This window comes from Xyrauchen texanus, chromosome 32, assembly GCF_025860055.1.
Source record: "Xyrauchen texanus isolate HMW12.3.18 chromosome 32, RBS_HiC_50CHRs, whole genome shotgun sequence".
Classification (NCBI taxonomy): domain Eukaryota; kingdom Metazoa; phylum Chordata; class Actinopteri; order Cypriniformes; family Catostomidae; genus Xyrauchen; species Xyrauchen texanus.
The window spans coordinates 6,770,290-6,791,908 of NC_068307.1; the positions used below are offsets into that span (position 1 = coordinate 6,770,290).

General features: G+C 36.2%; 1 protein-coding gene across 2 annotated transcripts in view; it reads right to left on the bottom strand.

The window, feature by feature from the left end:
• Window positions 1-21,619, bottom strand: part of fer1l4 (fer-1 like family member 4) — a 45,893-nt gene that overhangs the window by 13,526 nt on the left and 10,748 nt on the right. The window contains exons 15-34 of one of the 2 annotated variants that reach the window (XM_052102086.1): window positions 19,371-19,649; window positions 16,679-16,779; window positions 16,428-16,536; window positions 15,773-15,962; window positions 15,542-15,662; window positions 13,819-13,919; window positions 13,619-13,706; window positions 13,284-13,400; window positions 11,794-11,946; window positions 10,834-11,017; window positions 10,556-10,680; window positions 7,978-8,112; window positions 7,386-7,559; window positions 6,995-7,105; window positions 6,599-6,760; window positions 4,679-4,844; window positions 3,336-3,448; window positions 2,311-2,427; window positions 2,171-2,210; window positions 1,595-1,698 (exon numbers count right to left, since the gene is read on the bottom strand). In XM_052102086.1, coding sequence (XP_051958046.1) covers window positions 1,595-1,698; window positions 2,171-2,210; window positions 2,311-2,427; window positions 3,336-3,448; window positions 4,679-4,844; window positions 6,599-6,760; window positions 6,995-7,105; window positions 7,386-7,559; window positions 7,978-8,112; window positions 10,556-10,680; window positions 10,834-11,017; window positions 11,794-11,946; window positions 13,284-13,400; window positions 13,619-13,706; window positions 13,819-13,919; window positions 15,542-15,662; window positions 15,773-15,962; window positions 16,428-16,536; window positions 16,679-16,779; window positions 19,371-19,649 — 2,690 coding nt within the window. Of the gene's footprint in view, window positions 1-1,594; window positions 1,699-2,170; window positions 2,211-2,310; window positions 2,428-3,335; window positions 3,449-4,678; window positions 4,845-6,598; window positions 6,761-6,994; window positions 7,106-7,385; window positions 7,560-7,977; window positions 8,113-10,555; window positions 10,681-10,833; window positions 11,018-11,793; window positions 11,947-13,283; window positions 13,401-13,618; window positions 13,707-13,818; window positions 13,920-15,541; window positions 15,663-15,772; window positions 15,963-16,427; window positions 16,537-16,678; window positions 16,783-19,370; window positions 19,650-21,619 lie in introns of both variants that reach the window. The other variant, XM_052102085.1, reaches the window with a different exon arrangement.

A 21,619-nucleotide genomic window follows, 5' to 3' on the forward strand; every position in this document is an offset into this window, starting at 1 on the left:
TGTTGTGGCTTCACAAATGCTTTGCTGCATACCTCGGTTGTAACGAGTGGTTATTTCAGGCAAAGTTGCTCTTCTATCAGCTTGAATCAGTCGGCCCATTCTCCTCTGACCTCTAGCATCAACAAGGCATTTTCAGCCCACAGGACTGCCGCGATACTGGATGTTTTTCCCTTTTCACACCATTCTTTGTAAACCCTAGAAATGGTTGTGTGTGAAAATCCCAGTAACTGAGCAGATTGTGAAATACTCAGACCGGCCCGTCTGGCACCAACAACCATGCCACGCTCAAAATTGCGTAAATCACCTTTCTTTCCCATTCTGACATTCAGTTTGGAGTTCAGGAGATTGTCTTGACCAGGACCACACCCCTAAATGCATTGAAGCAACTGCCATGTGATTGGTTGATTAGATAATTGCATTAATGAGAAACTGAACAGGTGTTCCTAATAATCCTTTAGGTGAGTGTATATTTTTACATGTAATAGACTTACATATTCATGTTATAAAATGTTATATTATTTTAATTTAGTTGAAGATTAGACAATTCAATTTAATGGAAATTTGTCATGAAATTAAAATGTGTAAATATTAATAATAGGCCTAAAATGTGATTTTCATGGTTATACATTTTTATTTTTATTTTGTTGAAGATTTTATGGAAATTTGTTATGAAATTGAAACGTGTAAATCTTAAACAAACACACACACACACACACACTCAATTATATTTATAGGCTTACAATTTCTTTTGAGTGTGTAGGGAGCAACAGTCTGGTTCCGGAAGTAAAAATCCCATAATTTTTTTATAATGACACACTGATTTTTAAATGATAACTTAAGAATTATTCTTATAAGTACAGACCTAGCGTGAGCTCTGAGGTTGTTCATCAATGGTAAATGCTTCCGTTGATACCATCCGACTGTTTTTTCATGTTTGATAGCAGAATTTCTGGTAAACAACTACATTACTCATGGTAATATAGAAAGCTTCACCAATCAGATATCCATGGCCAACCTAGCCTGAAACGAGCCTAGGTGTGACCACCCACCAATGACACTTTGAATGACCCAACCATGTCGGTCTTTTTGTCTGATTTTCAAATATTTTTTTGCCTCTAAACAAAGATTGTAATGTTGTGATTCACCTCGGTTCTGGATGCTTTGGTTCTTTTAACTCTTTTATGGAGGATTTTATGAAAAGCCTATGGGAATAAAAATGGGAAAAATACTTCTGGAACCCAGACGGCTGAAAAGTGGGCAGCCACTGTTGCGGTCCTCTAGACTTACCTATTCATTTATGCATTTGGCAGACGCTTTTATCCAAAGCATATTCATGGTTATACCTTACATACCGCTTTATAACACATTATAGCATGTTACTTATCATATGATAGTTGGTTTTGAAAGTACAACCAGGAAGACACCAAGTCTTGTAAGGCATTATAACTGTGGTTGCTATTATTTTCGAGAGCATGCAACTGATTATAAGTGCATTACAATGCCTTAAAACTACCTTTATAATATATGATATATACAGTACTGTACAGGCTATGTTGAAATTGTACCAAATAGAAATCTGAAGACTATTGCAAACCTTTAAGGTGGCAATCGTCTTCCTCTTTGGAGCAGGAGACTCTATTTCAATCGCAGTCTCATCCTCCTCTGCCTCTATGGCCGACATGGTCAGGGGCCCTCCATCTGTAAAATGTCACATTAAGTGATGTGATCGAACAGCTCTTGTGTCAGACATTCAACCCAGCAAACTAAGCACTTCACATACAATGTCCCCCAAATTTTTGGACAATATAAGAATGTCATTGCATGCATTAGGTAACCAACGTTTCAGCTCCAAACAAAATATGCTAGACCTTTTCTCAGTCACTTCTGCAATTACATTGGGCCCATCATACTTCTTATGTACTCTGTATTTACCATTTAAAACCTATCATACTTTTTGTGAAATTGTGTGCTTGAAAGGTGTATTTTTGTGATCTTTCTTTAAAATAAATGCCACTTGATTTGATGCATTCTTAAATGTGGCTTTGGTACTCAAATACATTTTAGGGCCACTTTATATACAGTACAGGAGTGTAGTTATATCAACATTATAGTCTGAATTATTCTTTGTGTGGTTTTGGTCACAATTAAATCATGCATGTATTTATAATACCTCCATCATGTGCATCTTCCATGTCATCATCTTTCTCCTCCTGAAGAAGAGAAGCAAACAAGATTTTTACATGTTGAGAAAAAACCCCCATAAAAACAAACCTTGTTTACAGCAATCTGTAAAGAAAAATTATTCCTCACCTGTTTTTCAAGTTCAGACAAAGATGCATAATATTTAGACCACCAATCAAGCTCCTCCTTTTCTGGCTCCTCCTCCTCTAACTCCTCCTCATTTTTTGTCACCTTTTTTAGTGGAGCCTGACATTGAGAGATTAAGTGAGTTGACTTTAAATATTACATCAGATCAGAAAAATAAATGTCTGTTCATCATTATTTGCAGGACTGTGTATTACAATCTATGAAGTAAAGACAATCTAACATTGTGAAAAATGTACAAGTCGGTGTAATCAGCAAATTTACTGATTATTACATTGACAGTCGCAGTTTTGATCTATTGTCATCATGGTGAAGTGTACAGAGGGTAAAAGTGAAGTCAATGGCTTGGTTAATTAAAACAAAATTTGCTATGACATAATACTACTTTTTAAGCATATTCTTTTCTGCTAATCTAAACTCTTATTTATTATGTACATATCATTTTCAACATCTTTTAGATGAAAGGACAGTCATAGTTCCACTGTGTATCTATGTCACAAATAAAACTTGCCCACTCAAAACAAGAATGCAGATTTTAAAAAGCCAAACTCTCACACACAAACACACAGTCATGATTGAAAGCATCCCATTTGGATGCCAGCAGGGGTCTTGGCTCTGCGGTGGCTGCCCAATTAATCAGAGTGACCTAACAGCAGGAGCTCAAACTGCCACAGGAGCACACTTCACTAAACTCAACAAACCACCAGATTCACATCGTCATCAACAGGTTAATGGGTTTAATGGGCTTCATATTTAATAACTGTAGACCACGGATTGTTAAAACCATGTGTGCTAAGTGCTCATTAGGAGCTTTTTAAAATATCCCAAAGTCATCACACCCAGCCTGGATACCCCACTGACCACATGGCAGTTGTACATGGCAACATTTGTGATTAAAAGTGTTGAGGAAAACCTCTGAAAACTAGTGGAGGATGGAATGGAATATCATTTTAAAACCACTTTTGGAAGCAGAAAATGGAACACTGAAGAAAATGAAAAGGGACACTTACCGTGATTAAGTTAAGAGCCTTGATTGGAATTTTGGTATCTTTCAAGGGAAGTCCTCCCAAATCCATGGTGATCACCGTGGTTAGAGGAGTAGTCTTTTTGGGAGGTTTTTTCTCTAAAATCAGAAGAGAAGATTTAGCCACAATTAAAGGGAAAGTTCACCCAAAAATGAAAATTCTCTCATCATTTACTCTCCCTCATGCCATCCCAGATGTGTACAGCTTTCTTTCTTCTGCAGAACACAAACAAAGATTTTTAAGAAGAATTTCTCAGCTCTGTAGTTCTATACAATACAAGTGAATGGTGACCAGAACTCCAAGAGCTCCAAAATGCAGATAAAGTTACCATAAAAGTAACCCATAAGATTCCAAGGGTTTAATCCATGTCTTCTGAAGTGAACCAGTTGGTTTTGGGTGAGAACAGACCAAAATACAACTTCTATTTTCACTCTACATCTTGACAGCAATATCCTTGGCGATCATGATTTCAAGCTTGTTACACTTCCTCTAGTGCCATTTAACACTGTGCATGCATCCAGCTCTAGGAAATGTAATCGAGCTTGAAATCATGATCATGCCTTGAGAATGAAATGACATGATGCACAGTGAAAACTGAGTTGTATTTTGGTCTGTTCTGGATCGCTTCAGAAGACATGGATTAAACCACTGGAATCTTATGGATTTCATTTTATAGTGACTTTATCTCATTTTTGGAGCTTCAAAGGCCTTATCACCATTCACTTCCATTGTATGGACCAACAGATGTGATATATTCTTCTAAAAACCCTCATTTGTGTTCAGCAGAAGAGAGAAAGTCATACACATCTTAGACAGCAAGGGGGACAGGTTTTCATTTTGGGTGAACTATCCCTCTAAACACTAAAACAATACTTATTCCTGAATTAGACTGATTCAAATGACAACATAATAAAAATTGTAGACCATCCGAATGTTTACAAGAGCTGTCAATGACCGCACTTTCATACACAATGATATTCCGATATTAATCGGATTGGTCATATTCAGATCATGTATGCATCATGTAAATATATTTTCTGATTTCAAGAATTGAATTTTCTATTTTTTATTTCTGAAATATTAATTTTTGTCAGTATGTGCATTCTCAAGGAATCAAACACATGACTTTGGCACTGCAGGAGACATGCTCTACTAGTAGAAATACAGAAACCTTTTTCTCTTTGCAACAAAGCAAAACTGTTTTGTCTGGTCCTATTTTGCAGAGTATGAGAGGCTGGTGCACTTGTGAATGTAAAATATTCAGTACAACATATGCTTTCATTTTGGCCTTTCGACCACAAACATACGAGCTACAGATGCTTCCATACCCTCTGGCTCCTCCTCTATGTCCTTCCACTCCTCTTGGTCTCTGGGACCAAACTGCACCAGGCTTTGGACCACGTGAGTTCCTACCAAAACCAGTCTCCCAAACGCCCTCTGCTCCATCACAAAGATAGTGAGAGGAGGATGCAGGTAGACAAGCTCCGGAAGCTCCTGGATACACAGGAACAATGTCCAATTATGAGTTAAACTCAATTTCAAACAAATTCATCAACCATAAATAAAGTAGATGTTTCATCCTAATCAAATCTTGGTAAAATATTAAATGTAAACATGAAATGGATACATCCGACCTGTTTTGTTTGTAACATTGTTATGTATTACCAAATGAAATTAGTAAAAATGTAGGACAATAATTTTTTTTATCAATTGGAAGTTGATTGGACAAAAAAAAAAAAAAGTGTTCTGTATGGAACAAGTTAGTTGGAGAGGAGGGGCAGAAAATTAGGAGGTCTTAGTGACGTCATCCAAAAAGGATTAAGAGGTGGAGCAAGTAATCACATTTTCATAAAACATTATTTTATATTGTAATAATTTGCACTGATTCATTGTTAACAATAAGACCAGGAATATGTATTACAAAAGTAAATAAGGTTATTTTATGCTGTCTTTATGTGCTTTTTGGACCTTCAGTCCATTGTATGGACCAATATGAGATATTCTTCTAAAAATCTTAATTTGTGTTCTGCAGAAGAAAGAAAGCCATACACATCTGGGTTGGCATGAGGGTGAGTAATTGATGAGATAATTGAAATTTATGGGTGAACTTTCCCTTTAAGTTGACTTAAAAATTTGTAAAATACAGTAAGTTGTAAAAATCATTTCAGACCACATCCTCTTGTGTTAGCATACACTAGCATAAGGTGTTGCATAAATCAACAATGATTCACAAATAAGAAATATTTTTTAAATTATCAAATAATCAAATTTTTACCAGCGTTGGGTGTAATCTGATTACAAAGTAATTCGATTTGGTAATCTAATTGGTTTTTAGTCAAAAAGTAGTGTAATGCATTCAATCTTAAATTTATGTAATCAGATTACATTTTAAGATAATTACTTCAAGCACATTACTTGTGTTGCACTTTTTTCTCCCTAGTTTGGCACACCCAATTCCCAATGTGCTCTAAGTCCTCATGGTGGTGTAGTGACTCCCCTCAATTCGGGTGGCAGAGGACGAGTCTCAGTTGCCTCCGCGTCTGAGACCGTCAAACCGCTCATCTTATAACATGGCTTGTTGAACGCATTACTGTGGAGATGTAGCGCGTGTGGAGGCAACCACACATTATAGTGACCATGAGGAGGTTACCCCATGTGACTCTACCCTCCCTAGCAACTGGGCCAATTTGGTTGCTTAGGCGACCTAGCTTGGGTCACTCAGAACGCCCTGGATTCAAACTCTTGGTAGTGGTAGTCAGAATCAATAGTCGCTGAGATACCCAGGCCCCCGTGTTACATATCTTTCTAAAATAATATTATTTATGTAGAATACATAAAAAAAAAAAAATGATGTGTACATTTGTTTGCGTTTCTAACAAGTAGCAGGAGGAAAATAGAAATTATTTTGAACTGGTTGAGGAGAAAAACTTTTTAGTGAAAGGTGTTTTAGACAGCAACTTTAATGTAAAGTAATTAGTAATTTATTACTTTTCCCATGAAGTATTAAGTAGCGCAGTCTAATAAGTATTTTAGAGAAGTAATAAATAATTTGTAGTAGATAACTTTTTTGATTAACTTACCTAACACTGGGTGATGATGCTAAAAAAGATATCAGACATCCAATTCGATAAACTCAAAAGCAGCCAGAATCTCACCAGACTTTGCATTTGAGATAGACTGTGTGATCAAAGCTTGTATGGGATGCATGCTCTTAAGATAATTATATTACTTTTTAGAAGGAGTCTTACAACATCAAAGTGTTTAACCACATCACTGAAGTTGGGGTTCAACTTGTAGCTCTGAATTTCCTCCGACTCTATCATTTGGCCCGCACACTCTATCTTCACTTGAGGCCGCTCCACTTCAAACAGGTTGACCCTCTTCAGGTCCCTTAGGCCCCAGTACAGCACCTGCCATTTAAAGGTTTGAGATGAAACACAGTAGGCTATTACCAAACAGGGAAGCTCAAAAAGTGCTACAGGTCACAATGTGCTGCTATTCTAAACCCTTATTTGAGGTTTGATTAACACCTCTGTTTGTGTAAAAATCCATTTGTCCTTGAGGAATCAAGCCCTTTAACTGTTAAAGTTACATTAAACACTCTAGATTTTGACTTAGTTTCTCTAAAAGGTGTGTCCTCGTACCTCTATTCTGTATTTTCTAAGCACAGGTCGAACTCCTTCTGGAATGATGTATCGGCGCTCTTCTTCAAGGTATCGTGGCTCCTTGGGGTCAACGTCTAAAGGTACAGCTGGCTGGGATGGATTCATTACACACAAACATGACATTTAGAAAGACACGTAAAAAGGCAGATTTACTGTCAGGTAAAATAAAGACAATACACATACATGTGGCTAAAAATCACAAATATTAATCAAGCGAAGCATCAAATCCTCTTCTATCAATTTAAATGGATAAAGCTGTTCTCTAAAAGACATATTACCGCTCTTAAGTCATGTGTATGTGAGTGAGTTTAGCTAGATTCTTTCCTTACTGACTCCAGCAGTAAATTAAGGAAAATGCCTGGGGTCTCACCTCTCCAAAGCTTGAGTAATCCAATTCGATTAGCTCCAAAGCAGCCAGGATTTCACCAGCTTTGCTCTTGCCTTTTGTGATCTCAAAAAACTGCAGCTGGGGTTTTTTATATGGTTCTTCCACAAACTTGAGCTCTGGCTTCCCAAATGCACGGCCAAGGGCTTGTGGACTGCCCTGTGATAACATACAATTAAACTACATATAAATCAATTAAACATATACATAATCTATACATATAGTCATGCATAGTAAGGTTATCAATACAAATGGGCTTTTAAGTCTTGTGCATTCACTTGTTTCTTGGTAATAAAACTAATGCAAATTCAATATTTAACCCAGTGTTTGTTTCATATGTTCTGTTGTTTTAATGCATTTTATAAATTGACAATTTTCTTATTCAGCCTATGCAGTTCATTTCAATTAAGCTCATTTACATTTTGTTAAATTTGATTACACTTGATGTCCAATGTAAAATCTGGGTCTTGAAGCAAAACCAGTTTGGGACCATTGATGTAGTCTACTCATGTTTAGCACACATGGATATTTGCACTTTTGAGCAGCATTTACAGTTGATTGAAACACTAGCACTCACAAGTTTGTTATAGTCATAGATATTAATGATGACCACAGGAGGATCTTCCCTAAAGTCCTCCTTACAGCCCTCCATCAGAACCTGATCATACAGCAGTAACTCACACCAGGTGGGAGACAGAGTTTCTTCCATCACCTACAAACATGAGAACCACAGTATTTAACTAGTCATTTTCTTGCCATCAATAAAGGCAGTAGGACTCATTTCAAATAACTGGGCCCTTGCCTCATCAACATTGGAATTAAGTCTTAATGGACCCTTCACAAAATATCAATAAATCTTTTGGAAATTGACTAAAAGTCAGTAAACATTTCCATATACACTACCTTTTTGTTATAGGAACACACTGCTATATATAACTCTACATATATATATATATATATATATATATATATATATATATATATATATATATATATATATATATATATATATATATATATATATTTGATGAGCAAAATTGCATAAGAATAAGTCCTTTCTTCATAAAAATATAATGTAATGAGGTTTATGCTTAAAACAAAAAAAGCCATTTGTGAATAGTGAAGGAAAAAAACTTGTTTCCTCTTTGAATTACCACTATACTCTTATATATATATATATATATATATATATATATATATATACACACTCGTCCCTCCTTATCTTTAAAAAAGTGGGACACTTACAATGTAAGTGAACTCGTTTTTGGAGGGTTTAAGGGCAGAAACGTGAAGCTTTTAATTTTATAAAAGGATCTGGTCATGGTGTCTGCACTGTGCTGCACTTATGAAGATGAACCATGTGTCCATGAAATAATGCAGAAAGCCATTGATGCTAAAGAGGTGCCGCCCTTTAACGCTTTCATCCATGAGAGTACAGAAGAACAACCACAAAAGAAAGGCTAAAAAAAAACGTAAAGAGGCAGAGGAAATGCTGAAAGAGATCGGCTTGAACAGCAAGGACAGTCTGGTGACTGTGATGAAGCAAAGACAAAAGTCTAAAGAACATGGATTTAACTCCCTCATCTCAGATCTAGATGCCAAATACTGATAGAAGAATAGGGGAAAGAAAAAGTAAACCATTTTTCACCAATCATGTGGCTCTTTCTTAAAGTGTAAATTTTTTATATATATTCTGGATCTGATAATAATCAAAGGACACTTTAAAAAAAAAAATCGATACTGGCCCTTTGTTAACCATGAACATCCATTTGATGATGCATGCTTGACAAATAACAAGAAATTGATGGTTGTGAATTAAAGAAGAACATCCACACTTGATTGATTGAAGTGTTATTGCAAGTTTTCCACTGTTTTGAACAAGTGTGCCGCACAAGCCCTCAAAAGTGAAGCCAAAACTTCTCGATCGCCCCCCGGTGACTGGTCCTAGTATAGGTCATAAACCCCGCCTCCCCATGTTATTCAACGGGACGTGAGACCAACTAAACAATTAAATTACACTTCACATATCTTTTTTCCAAAGATAGTTTCTGTCATTTACTGAAGTTTCTATCACATTGATGTCATTTCAAGTGTTTGTTTTCAAAATAAGTTTGTTTTTAGTTAGTTATTAGATGCTATAAAAACGGTGCTGTGACATCATTCATGACTGACAGCTGTGATTGACAGGTTCTCTGAGCGAAGTAGTCACTGAAGCACCAACTGACTTTTTTTCGGGATCTTCGGAGGTCTGAGGAGATTGGAGCTTTAAATGTAATATCTAAATTTCTGTAATTAATTATTTCACACCGTCATAAGTCAAAAGTCAAAAGTGCAGGGGCGTGTCCTTGCGATTGATTCAGCGAGAGTGAGGGCGGGGCCTTGATTTCGCGGCTTTACTTCCTGCTCACTACTGCGCAGGTCTGGTCCCGAAATCGCAACTGCGCAGACTCAAGTCCCAAGGTGTCAGCGCCATATCGGGACACTGGCGGCTTCAGTTCTCACCAATGGAAAGGAGCGAAGGGGCGTCGTCCATCTTTTTTTTACAGTTTTGAACTGTTTATTTGTATTTGATGTTTTATTTATAAGGTAGCATGATCATTTGAATATAATACATTGTACATATAGGTAAAAAAAAAAAACTCATGTATTATTGAAAAGTTGTTTAAATAATTTCTCGGTTTAGGCCATTACATCGTCATGGTAACGACATTTAAAAATTGGCTATAACTTTACACAGAAAAGTTAGTATGTGATTGTATCACACTAAAATCGTGTTAATGTGCATATTGTTTACACCTTGTGGCTATACTTTTGAAACAGTGAGTATTTTAACATTTACTGATTGGCCCCATTGACTTCCATTGTAAGTGTCTGACTGAAATCCAGAGTATAGCTTTTTTAAAGATAAGGAGGGACACGTTGAAAGTAATGTTTGTGGTAAACAACAATATACCACATCACATCCTGTTGATTGAGCTTATCTTGTATTAAACCCCAAATATTATTTTAATATCTAAATGTTAAGTCGATTTATCTTGTTTTAAGGATGTTTAGATATTTTTACTGGACAATAAGACAAAAATACAGAATAAGAAAAATATTTTGTTGTAGTGTAGAACAAAAGTCTTTGCACTCTTAATATGTTTGAGACTCACTTTAGTGACCTGACACTGAGTGGAGAACACAACATTGGCAAAGGGGTCGGACAGTCCGTTGTCATCAGCTGCAATGATGCCACGGGCTTGATAAATGTGAGCTCGCAGCTGGAAATATCGACTGTCTGGATGAAAAAAAAGAAAGGACAAAGAAAGGATTGTAATTTTCATGAAAACACATTCAAATGTCATCCAAATGAAAATATATTGGTTTTCAAAGCTGTCTGGGACAAATTATTGAGAATATCAGAGAGGTTTGTGTTGGCTAAATTGAATACCTTCCACTGCTAATTTGGTGGGAGGCATGTTACGGGGAATCGATACACCAGATGTCGCCTCCTCGTAAATGGGTCTAAACTCTGCTGGAAGGCTCGTGACACTGTTTTTTGCATACTTTGTGATACCAAGCCACATATAGACTTCCAGTTTGGCAAAGATTTCCCCCACTGGTCCTCCAGGGGTCTATTGAGAGATAAGAGTTTTGGAAGTAATATTCCACAGTGCCTGGCTGAGCACTTAAAGGAATATTCCGGGTTCAACGCAAGTTAAGCTCAATCAACAGCATTTGTAGCATAATGTTGAATACCACAATAATGACTTTCGACTCATCCCGTCTTTTCTTTTAAAATGCAAAAATCGAGGTTACAGTGAGGCACTTACAATGGAAGTGAATGGGGCCTATTTTTGGAGGGTTTAGAAGCAGAAATGTGAAGCTTATAATTTTATAAATACACTTACATTAATTCCTCTATTAAAACGTGTGTATTTGAGCTGTAAAGTTGTTTACATTTTTATGGTTAATTTAGGGTTACAGCATTACATCATGGCAATGAATCTGTAAAATTGGATACAACTTTACATAGAAAATGTTAGCAAGTGATTTTATCACATTAAAATCATGTTAACACGCATATTGTTTACGTCTAGTGACTACACTTTTGAAACATTGATTATTTATATATTTATGGATTGGTCACATTTACTTCCATTATAAGTGTCTCGCTGTAACTCAGATTGTTGCTTTCTTTAAAGAAAAGAATGGACGAGTTGAAATAATTTTTTGTGGTAATTAATATTATGCCATAAATGCTGTCGATTGAGCTTAACTTGTGTTTAACTCTGAATATTCCTTTAACAATTAATATGTAGGCCTATTTATTTTATGATACACTTTCCTAATTAGTATTTTTGTATTGTTTTGCATTGAAAATATCTAAAACTACATTTACAAAATGTACCTTCATGTACACAGTTGCGATGTTGCCGCAGTCTTTTCCCTTTTCCTCCTCCACTAATGAGAAGAGAATGGAGTGTGCTGGGATCCTGGCGTAAGCTACTCGCTTTCCTCCACTCAACATCCACAAAAACACATCGGGCAGAGTGCTCTGAGGCTGTAGTAATAGCACACAAACACAGTATGTGGCTAATGACTGAGAAAATTATTTTCTATATTCTTCAAGTAAATTAATTTACATACACTGCCTGGCCAAAAACAAAGGCACTGTTTGGATTTAAATAGGCAGATACTCAAGAGCCTTTGATCGGATCATTATTGCAGTGATTAATATGTTTCAGCTAGCAAAAATTATTTTAACCCTAACTGATGCAGTGTGTAGCGTCTCATTTCTCGTGGTCGTGGAGATGTCGTTACTGTGTTTCAGAAGGGGCAAATTATTGGCCTGCATCAAGCAAAGAAAACAACTAAGGAGATTGATGAAATCACTGGAATTGGGTTAAGAACTGTCCAACACATTATTAAAACCTGGAAGGATAATGTTGAAACCATCAGATTCACGAAAGGAATGTGGTCGGAAAAAAATTATCATTATCGGAGATCACTAAAACACTTGGTGAAGTCGCATCATAAAACATTGACAGGAGAACTCACGGCTATGTTTAATAGTGAAATCACGAGCATTTCCACACTCAAAATGTGATGAGAACTTACAGGATTGGGACTAAACAGCTGTGTGGACACAAGAAAGCCACTTGTTTGTGAGGCTAATCGAAAGAAACTACTTCAATTTGTTAGTGAGCATAAAGATTGGAATGTAGAGCTATGGAAAATGTCATGTGGTTTAATGTGTCCAAATGTACACTATTCCAAAGCGATGGGCACGTCAGGGTAAGAAGGGAAGCGCATGAAGCGATGCACCTGTCATGCATAGTGCCCACTGTACAAGCCTCTGGAGGCAGTGTTGTGATCTGGGGTTGTTCGTTTGGTCAAGTCTAGGCTCAGCAACATTATGCCACAAAAAAAAAAGAAGTCAGCTGACTACCTGAATGACCAGGTTATCCCATCAGTGGATTTTTTTCTTCCCTGACGGTACGGGCATATTCCAGGATGACAATGTCAAGATTCATCGTGCTCAAATTGTGAAAGAGTGGTTCAGGGAGCATGAGGAATCATTTCCACACATGAATTGGCCGCCACAGCGTCCTGACCTTAACCCCACTGAAAGTCTTTGGGATGTGCTGGAGAAGACTTTACGGAGTGGTTCGACTCTCCCGTCATCAATTCAAGATATCGACCAAAAATGTATGCAACTCTGACTGGAAATAAATGTAGTGACATTGCATAAGGTTGTCAAAACAATGCCACAACGAATGCACACCGTAATCAAAGCTAAAGCTGGTCCAACTAAATAATAGAGAATGCAACTTTTGTTTTTGGCCAGGCAGTGTACATTGAGATAAACATTAACTCAGTAAATCTTAATAGCACTACCTCTTGTGCCAGAAAGTGGAGTCTCTTTACAATATTTTTGAGGTCTGCTAGTCTGTCTTTTACTGTATTTCGGGTAACTCTTTTTCTCACTCTTATGGCCTGCTTCGCCAGCAAGACCTGTGGAAAAATGCAATCATTTTCACAATCTCACTGAAGTCTGTTAGTGTTTACTATTTGTTGTCAAAAACTAAAGCCAAATTATTGAATATCTTTAATAAAACGATAAAAAGATATTTGGCATTGCTGGCCCCATGCTCTACCAGTTGCGCTACAGCAACATGATAATTATTAAACAATGCGTTTCCATATTAAAAATAAAAGTGCAGTCCACTTACTATGTTCCTTTTGATAAGCCCTACACGGCACTTGTCCAGGGGGTTTTGGCGAGTATTCCTCTTTCTCTCTAAGTTTGTGCTGTACTGCCTAACATCCAGAGAGAATGATCTTTTTAATATCCATAATGCTATGTAAAAAAGAGCTACTGTTTGGTTTAAGTGAGAACAGTGTCAATAGTGCTCATGAAAATGAATCCTACTTGCAAGTGGAAAATAATTCCATGACGACATCCATTAAACGTTCTTTAGCTTTGCTTTTTGGTCTTTTCAACAATATCTCCACCTCATCAATGCCATATTCCTAATAGAAAGAAGAATATAAATCAAACAAAGGAAATGGCACTCAGAACACATTCTCACTGTTTTCAAGTAATGTATAAAAAAAATTATATATCCAATAAAGTAATGGAATCGATTTGGAACAACATTAGAGAAATAAAGGAGCACATGAGCTGTTTTTAAGCAATAAAGTATGAGGCCATGCTATATCACGAATATAGTCACAGCTAAATGTTGTTGTTTGCATAGGCCTGCATCCCCTTCAGTCGTGACTATATTTACAACACTGAACAGCCTCAAGTACCTTATTATTTTTTAAACAGTTACAACATAATACAAATATTAAGGACAAAGATTGAAAATATTACATTTTCATTCAAATGTTATTTGTTCATGAAAGATTTGTTCTGTGTTATCCTTCTACAGAAGAAATGGACTCAAACAAACCTGTCAAGAAAATGTCCTGTTCATATTTAACTCCAAATTAATAATAATAATAAACACATTTCATAAATATATATGGAAAAGATTAAGAGACCACTGTAAAATTATCAGTTACTATTTATAGGTATGTGTTTGAGAAAAATTTAAATTTTTGTTTTATTCTATAAAGTATTGAAAAAATGTCTCCCAAATTCCAAATAAAAATATTGTCATTTAGAGCATTTATTTGCAGAAAATATAAAGTGGTCAAATAACAAAAATGCAGTGTTTTCAGGCCTTGAATAATGCAATAAAAATGTGTTAACATTTTTGAAACAACACAATACTGATGTTTTAACCTAGGAAGTGTTCAGAAATCAATACTTGGTGGAATAACACTGATTTTCAATCACAGCTTTCATGCGTCTTGGCAGGCTCTCTACCAGACTTTCACATTGCTGTTGGGTGACGTTATGCCACTCCTGGCACAAAAATTCAAGCAGCTCGGCTTTCTTTGATGGCTTTTAGCCATCCATCATCCTCTTGATCACATTCCAAGAGTCAAGAACAATAGGGTTGAAATGAAAACTGTGATTGAAATCAGTGTTATTCAACCAAATATTGATTTATGAACTCTTCCTAAGTTAAAACATCAGTATTGAGTTGTTTAAAAATGAATATGAACTTGTTTTCTTTGCATTATTCAATGTCATTTTCTGCAAATAAATGCTCTAAATTACAATATTTTTATTTAGAATTTTGGATAAATATTTTCAGTACTTTATAGAATAAAACAGAAATATTAATTTTACTCAGAAAGTATATATATATATATATATACACACACACACACAATCAATGAGCACTTTATTAGGAACACTATGGTCATAATAAAATGCACTGCTGGCACATGATTTGCTGATTAGATTGTGTACAGGTGTTCCTATTAAAGTGCTTAATTAGTGTATATTAGAGGTAGACCGATATATCGACTTTAATCGGTGCCGATAGCTGATTTTAACCTGTGTCTCAATTAGCTCCTTATGTCATGAATTAGTAAATCGTGAATAGTTATGAATGCAAGACATTACAAACAACTAATGCTTGGACTTGTATTGATTAATCAGCATCTTGGACTGAAAATATACATATTTAGATATCTGTACACAGAATTCTGGTCATGTAAAGTACAGTATTCAATATCTATAGTGTAGCACTTACCAGCCTATCGGCCATCTTGGACAACCAGTTGCTGTTGTGGAATCGGAAGGTGTGATCTTCAAAGTTGCTCCACACGTAGATGCATGGTTTCTCCCGGAGGAGAGGAATGCAACTAAATGATCTGAACAATAAAAAAAATCTGAAGTTATATGTTTTTATGCCACAATTCTACTGCACTCCACAAAACGACAAGCGGTCAACTTTGAGTGATGGGAAAGAATGTCAGTGCACCTGTCATATTCAGTGGCCTGTGGTCTTCTGGGAGCAGTCACAGATTTGTTTTGAGGGCCTGGGTTCAGGATCTCTTGTCTCTCCAACTCATCCTCTGATTCTAACAGAGGCTCTCTGTCCTCAGCCAAGTTCTCCTGACTTCCAATCTTGCTTGACTTTACCAGCACTTCTGCAGTTTTCCCATAATTCCCTGTGAAGCACATAGTTGTAAGAGGATAAATTGCACTTTAATAGTTGTTTTTATTTATGTATTTACTTTTTATGAAATAAGGAATAGTTCACCCAAAACTGAAAATCCTGTCTTTATTTACTCACCCTCATGTTCCATGCAATCCTTTATTAATTGTATTCTTCTGTGATACACAAAAGGAAATGTTATGCAGAATTAAAGTATCAGTGACCATTTACTTTCATTGTGTGCAAAAAAAATAAAATAAAAAAAGATGCAATGAAAGCAAATGGTGACTGATACTAACATTCTGCCTAATATCTCCTATTGTTTTTATTGAAAGTTGGGTTTAGAGTAAAATGAACATGAGTAAACGATAAAATAATTTTGCCTTATAGGTGAACTATCCCTTTAAGTAAGAAAATATTAAGTAAATGACTAAATTATTAAAACCCTCAACATATGACATAAATAGTCTTGTCATACCTATAGAGAGCTCAAAGGTGACAGGCTTAGAGCCAATTGAAGGATCTATCATTGTCACCTCAAAGAAAGAGGCAAACAACAAAAATTCCTCCTTCTCTCCTGTGAAATTCTGCATGAAGAAATAACAGATACACAATTATAAAATGTATTAAAATAGGTAATACAATCTGAATTGTAAAATAGTAATAAAATCTGAACAAGTGCATCATGACTGTTTTATCTTCTCCTAACAGGCAAACATGGTCACTGACCTCAGGAATTGGGTGAACATCTTCCACTTCTACTGTGACCGCAGCTGGTACCTCAGTGCCGATGTCCTCAGATTCCGCCGCAGGTCCACTGTGAGTCTGCACTGCTGAATAAAGTCATTTTCTGTTCATAACTAGCTCCATGTTTGTTTCTGAATTGATTCATAATTCCACTGTTACACTGTGAATCAAATTTACTTTACACATTTAACTTAAAGCTGAAGTGTGTAATTAACATGTAATTATATCTTCACCAAATGAAATTGGAAAAATAGTCACTTTTTAAATCAGATGACAGACAACTCTTTGATTGGTTGAACCAATGTTGCTGTGATGGGCTGGATGGACGCTTGAAGGAATAGTTCACCCAAAAAATGTAAATTCTCTCATCATTTACTCACTCTTATGCCATCCTGGATATGTATGACTTTCTCTCTTCAGCAGACCACAAATGAAGGTTTTAAGAAAAATTCTCAGCTCTTTTGGTCCATACAATGCAAGTGAATGGGTGCCAAAATTTTGAAGCTCCAAAAATCCCATATGTCAGCATAACAATTATCCATATGACTCAGTGGTGGTTAACAGTGGTTAAATCTATATCTTCAGAAGGGATTTGATAGGTGTTGGTGAGAAACTGACTACATTTTTACTACACAATTCTCCTCCCTGCTCAATAAATCTCCACTTTCACTTTCACATTCTTTTTCTTGTGTTTTTGGTGATTCACATTCTTCATGCATATGCCCCCTACTGGGTAGAGAGAAGAAGTTCTAGCAAAAATTGTCTTAAATATTGATCTGTTTCTCACCCACACCTGTCATATCACTTCTGAAGACATGGATATAACCACTGGATTACTTTTATGCTGCCTTAAATTATTTTTGAAGCAACAATATTGGTACCCATTCATTTGCATTGTATGGACCTACAGAGCAGACACATACTTCAAAAATCTTAATTTGTGTTCTGCAGAAGAAAGAAAGTCATACACATCTGGGATGGCAAGAGGTTGAGTAAATGTCATTTTTGGGTGAACTATTCCTTTAAAATACCAGAGCAATGTTTTGCTAGTGTAACAGAGCCACAGTTTTACAAATGAAATCAACCTGCAAATGTCTTATAGTTGACTCATGCTGGGTGGAAGGGATTACATTTAATCGGGATTACGTTATCAGATTACAAAATCAAATACTTGTAATTAGATTACATTATATTTTTTAAATACTCATAATCAGATTAGAGTTACTTTTTATTGATTACATTGTTGCATATTAATCAGGCAAAGGCAGTACATTTTTCATAATGTATTTGTGGCATAATGTGTAATTTAGCATTATGGTAAGATTGATTTTAAAATTGAGTGTTTTACTTTTCCTTTGACTATGTTTGTCAAATTCAAAATAAAGAGAAAATTTATAAGTTTTCAAAGGTATCCACCCCTACTGAATATATTTCTTCCTCTTTGTATTTTGGTCATAATGGCACATGACTATTCTACTCAATGGCACGTGACAGCAAATAAAAAAGCGTTAAATCTGCAATAATGAGAAAGTAATCATATTAGATTACCTAAAACATGTAATCCAATATATTACATTACCAATTACACTTTCAGCTATGTAATTTGTAATCAGTACAAGATTACACTGCATATTAAGCTTGGATACGAGAAAGCTAACATGGGGGTGGGTCATTTTGCTTCATTTGAATATACATTTTGTTATCACTGTGCAATACAGTTCTATTAGTTAACACTAATGCATTCCTATATTTACTATTTATTTTCACATTGAGTGGATTAAATAGATTCATACAAAAGCTGAAAACATTTGCTTTCAGATGCTTAATATGGAGTTAGGATAAAAATAAGGTGCATATCAAACTGTTCTGATACCAGTGATGACAGACAGCACACTGGAGGTTAAGTCATTAATAGAGAGCATCCTATAGCTTTCTATGCAGCGAAGTGCATTCATTACTAAAATCCGATCAAAAGTTCAGTTTCAGGCTGCAGATGATGTTTGGAGCACTCATCATGTTTGGCAGACATGGGACAATGGTTATCAGTGCATAGATTGAGCATTTTATAATGCTAAATTTTATTTTAACAGAAAATCAGTTCTAATGTCTGTAATGTCTCAAAAACATGAATAATTAACACTCCTGGAAACATAATAAACAATTTGATGGAGAAAAAAACCTGACTTTTGATTGCTTGGTGTTATTTCAAATTTCACAACATAGCCTTGCTGTCCACATATGTAGTCATTAATATTTAGGGAAAAAAATATTTTATTATTATTTTGCTTGTTTATTAGGTGCTACTAGTTACAAATCAAAAATGGAAATGGAAAATGCACACAGCAGTCACCCGGGGGTCTCAGGAGGTTAAAGGTGAACCATGATATTTCTGCTCCACTAGTGACACCAAACAGAATTATAAAATAATAACTGTTTTGAAACAGGTTTCAAACACTCCCTATCTGCCATTGAACAAACAGACAGTCCCACCCCAAACTTACGTCATCGTTTGAGCCAATGTTGATATGTCAGACAAGCAGATTGCAGTTCAAACATTAATTCTGCTTTAAATATACCTCATGTATTTATCATACACAATCCATAAAGAATTACAGTGTTAGTCACATATCAAACATATCAGAACAGATATTTCACTTTGTGCTATTGACACTACCGTCTTTGTCTGTCCTCTTCTTCTCCTTGGACTTTCGGCTCATGCGTTTGAGAGTAAGCCTGCCGATTGTGCTCTTCACATTAGCAATGGTCTTACTCTCTGTCACCACAGCTGTGGGAGAGCTATAAACCTCGACAGTTAGCGAGAGCAGGATTCTGCCCCTGTAGAAGATCCCTCCACTCAGTCCTTCATTAAGATGTCTGTGGATATCCCTCAGTGTGGAGTTTTGAGGAGAGCCATACAGATTTATCCATGCTGGCCCAAAGGTAGGGTTGAAACCTGTTGGATAGAGGAAAGACTGGGGTAGTGGGTTACCGAGGGACGATAAGGAGTGAGTGAAGGGTTCAAGAGAATGCTGGAGGGTACGTAGACATTTTAAAAACACGAAGGAGCAGATACCAGGTAGTTGTTTTCCCAGTGGGTTATATAAGATTCTGAGACAGAAAGAGGACACTGAAATGTTAAAGTTAAAATAAATGCCTGAGGAATTAAAGGAATAGTTCACACAAAAATTAAAATTCTCTCATTATTCACTTACCCTTTATGACTGTCTTTCTTCAGCAGAACACAAATGAAGATTTTAGAAGATGATAGAGCTCTGTCAGATCCTTATAATGCAAGTACACGGGTGTCAGCACTTTGATGGTCCAAAAGTCACAATAAGGCAGCATAAAATTAATCCACGCAAATCCAGCCTATCACTGAATGTCTTCTGAGGCAAATCAATACATTTGCGTAAAAAACAAATTGATAATTAAAATGTTATTAACTTCTAAATGCACTTCCTCACAGCAGTTGATGCATCAAGTAGCTGTCACAAGAGTTCAGCCTTTTCAAACAGCATCGGAGTCCAGGACAGAAGCGCCGATTCAAAGTTAAAAACATTTTAATTATCGACTTGTTTCTTACATAAACCTATCGATTCACTTCAGAAGACATTCGTTGATCGGCTGGATTCATGTGGAATACTTTTATGCTGCCTTAATGTGACTTTTGGACCGTCAAAGTGCTGACACCCGTGTACTTCCATTATAAGGACCTGACAGAGAACTATCTTCTTCTGAAAGTCTTCATTTGTGTTCTGCTGAAGAAAGACTTTCATACACATCTGGGATGGCATCAGGGTAAGAGAATAATGAGATCATTTTTAAATTTGGGTGATTATTATTTAACTGGCAAAGAAAAAGACGTTCCTGCAAGGCCCGAGTTTGCAGCCTCTTTGGAGGCCGCATAGATGCAGCAAAACAAATAGTGCAGAATGCAGATAAAAGTTGAAAAGTTGAAATTCTTTTAACCTAAAATTAGAACCCCTCTACCAAGCTTGAGCCTTCAAGTTTAGCAAAACATAGCGTAGCATGTGGTACACTGGCGAGGAGACCAGAGGCTGTTCTTCTTGAATGGATGGGAGGAGATGCTTCCCAACGCTGAATAAACTGCTTTTGTGAGGAAACAGCTCATCACTTAGTGAATTGACCAACTGTCTGCCAATCTTCAACATGTTTTATACTAAAGAATCCTTTTGGAATTAACTACGTTGTTTTATAAGAGAAGACACTGACAATTTTGCAGCAGGTAGGTGTCAATTTATGGCTCTCTCCATTAATTTGTTATGTATCCACAAACAGTGACTTACTGTCGTAACACGCTAGTTGACCGTTACGCTCTTTCCTATGGTACAATCATGGAGGTTGTTATTTCAGTAAATAAAAGAATCTATGGCGATGATTACATCTTCTTCTAGCACTTCTTTGTGACAGCAATGGCTCAAATTCCAGGCACATAGGGGGTTCAAAGTACACATGGTTAGAAAAATTCATTTTGTGTCCTGTACGCAGACATCTAGCTTTTGCGTCTGAAGTACACTTTAGGCTACAAAAGGCACAGTGTTCAGTGTTGAGGAGGGCCAGGAAAAAATTCTGTTTCTCATTTCTGAGACACTACTAACTTAAATACATTTTTCAGTGGCGTGACAGTAGTTCAGCTATTTTCACAATAGTGTAATTTTTCCAGTAACAAGCTCCTTTTTATCAACAAGTAGCATTTTAATAAAAAGCTACATCGTATTTTTGTTGTACTTTACAGCCGAGAAAATTAACCGATGACAATGGACCCTTTCCATTAGGGCTGGGTATCGCCAACCACGATCATGATACGATACATATTGCGATATACATGTCATTTGATGTCGCTTTTGTTTTTAATTCATTTGGTATATTTAACCGGAGTGGTGGTGGTGTAGTGGGCTAAAG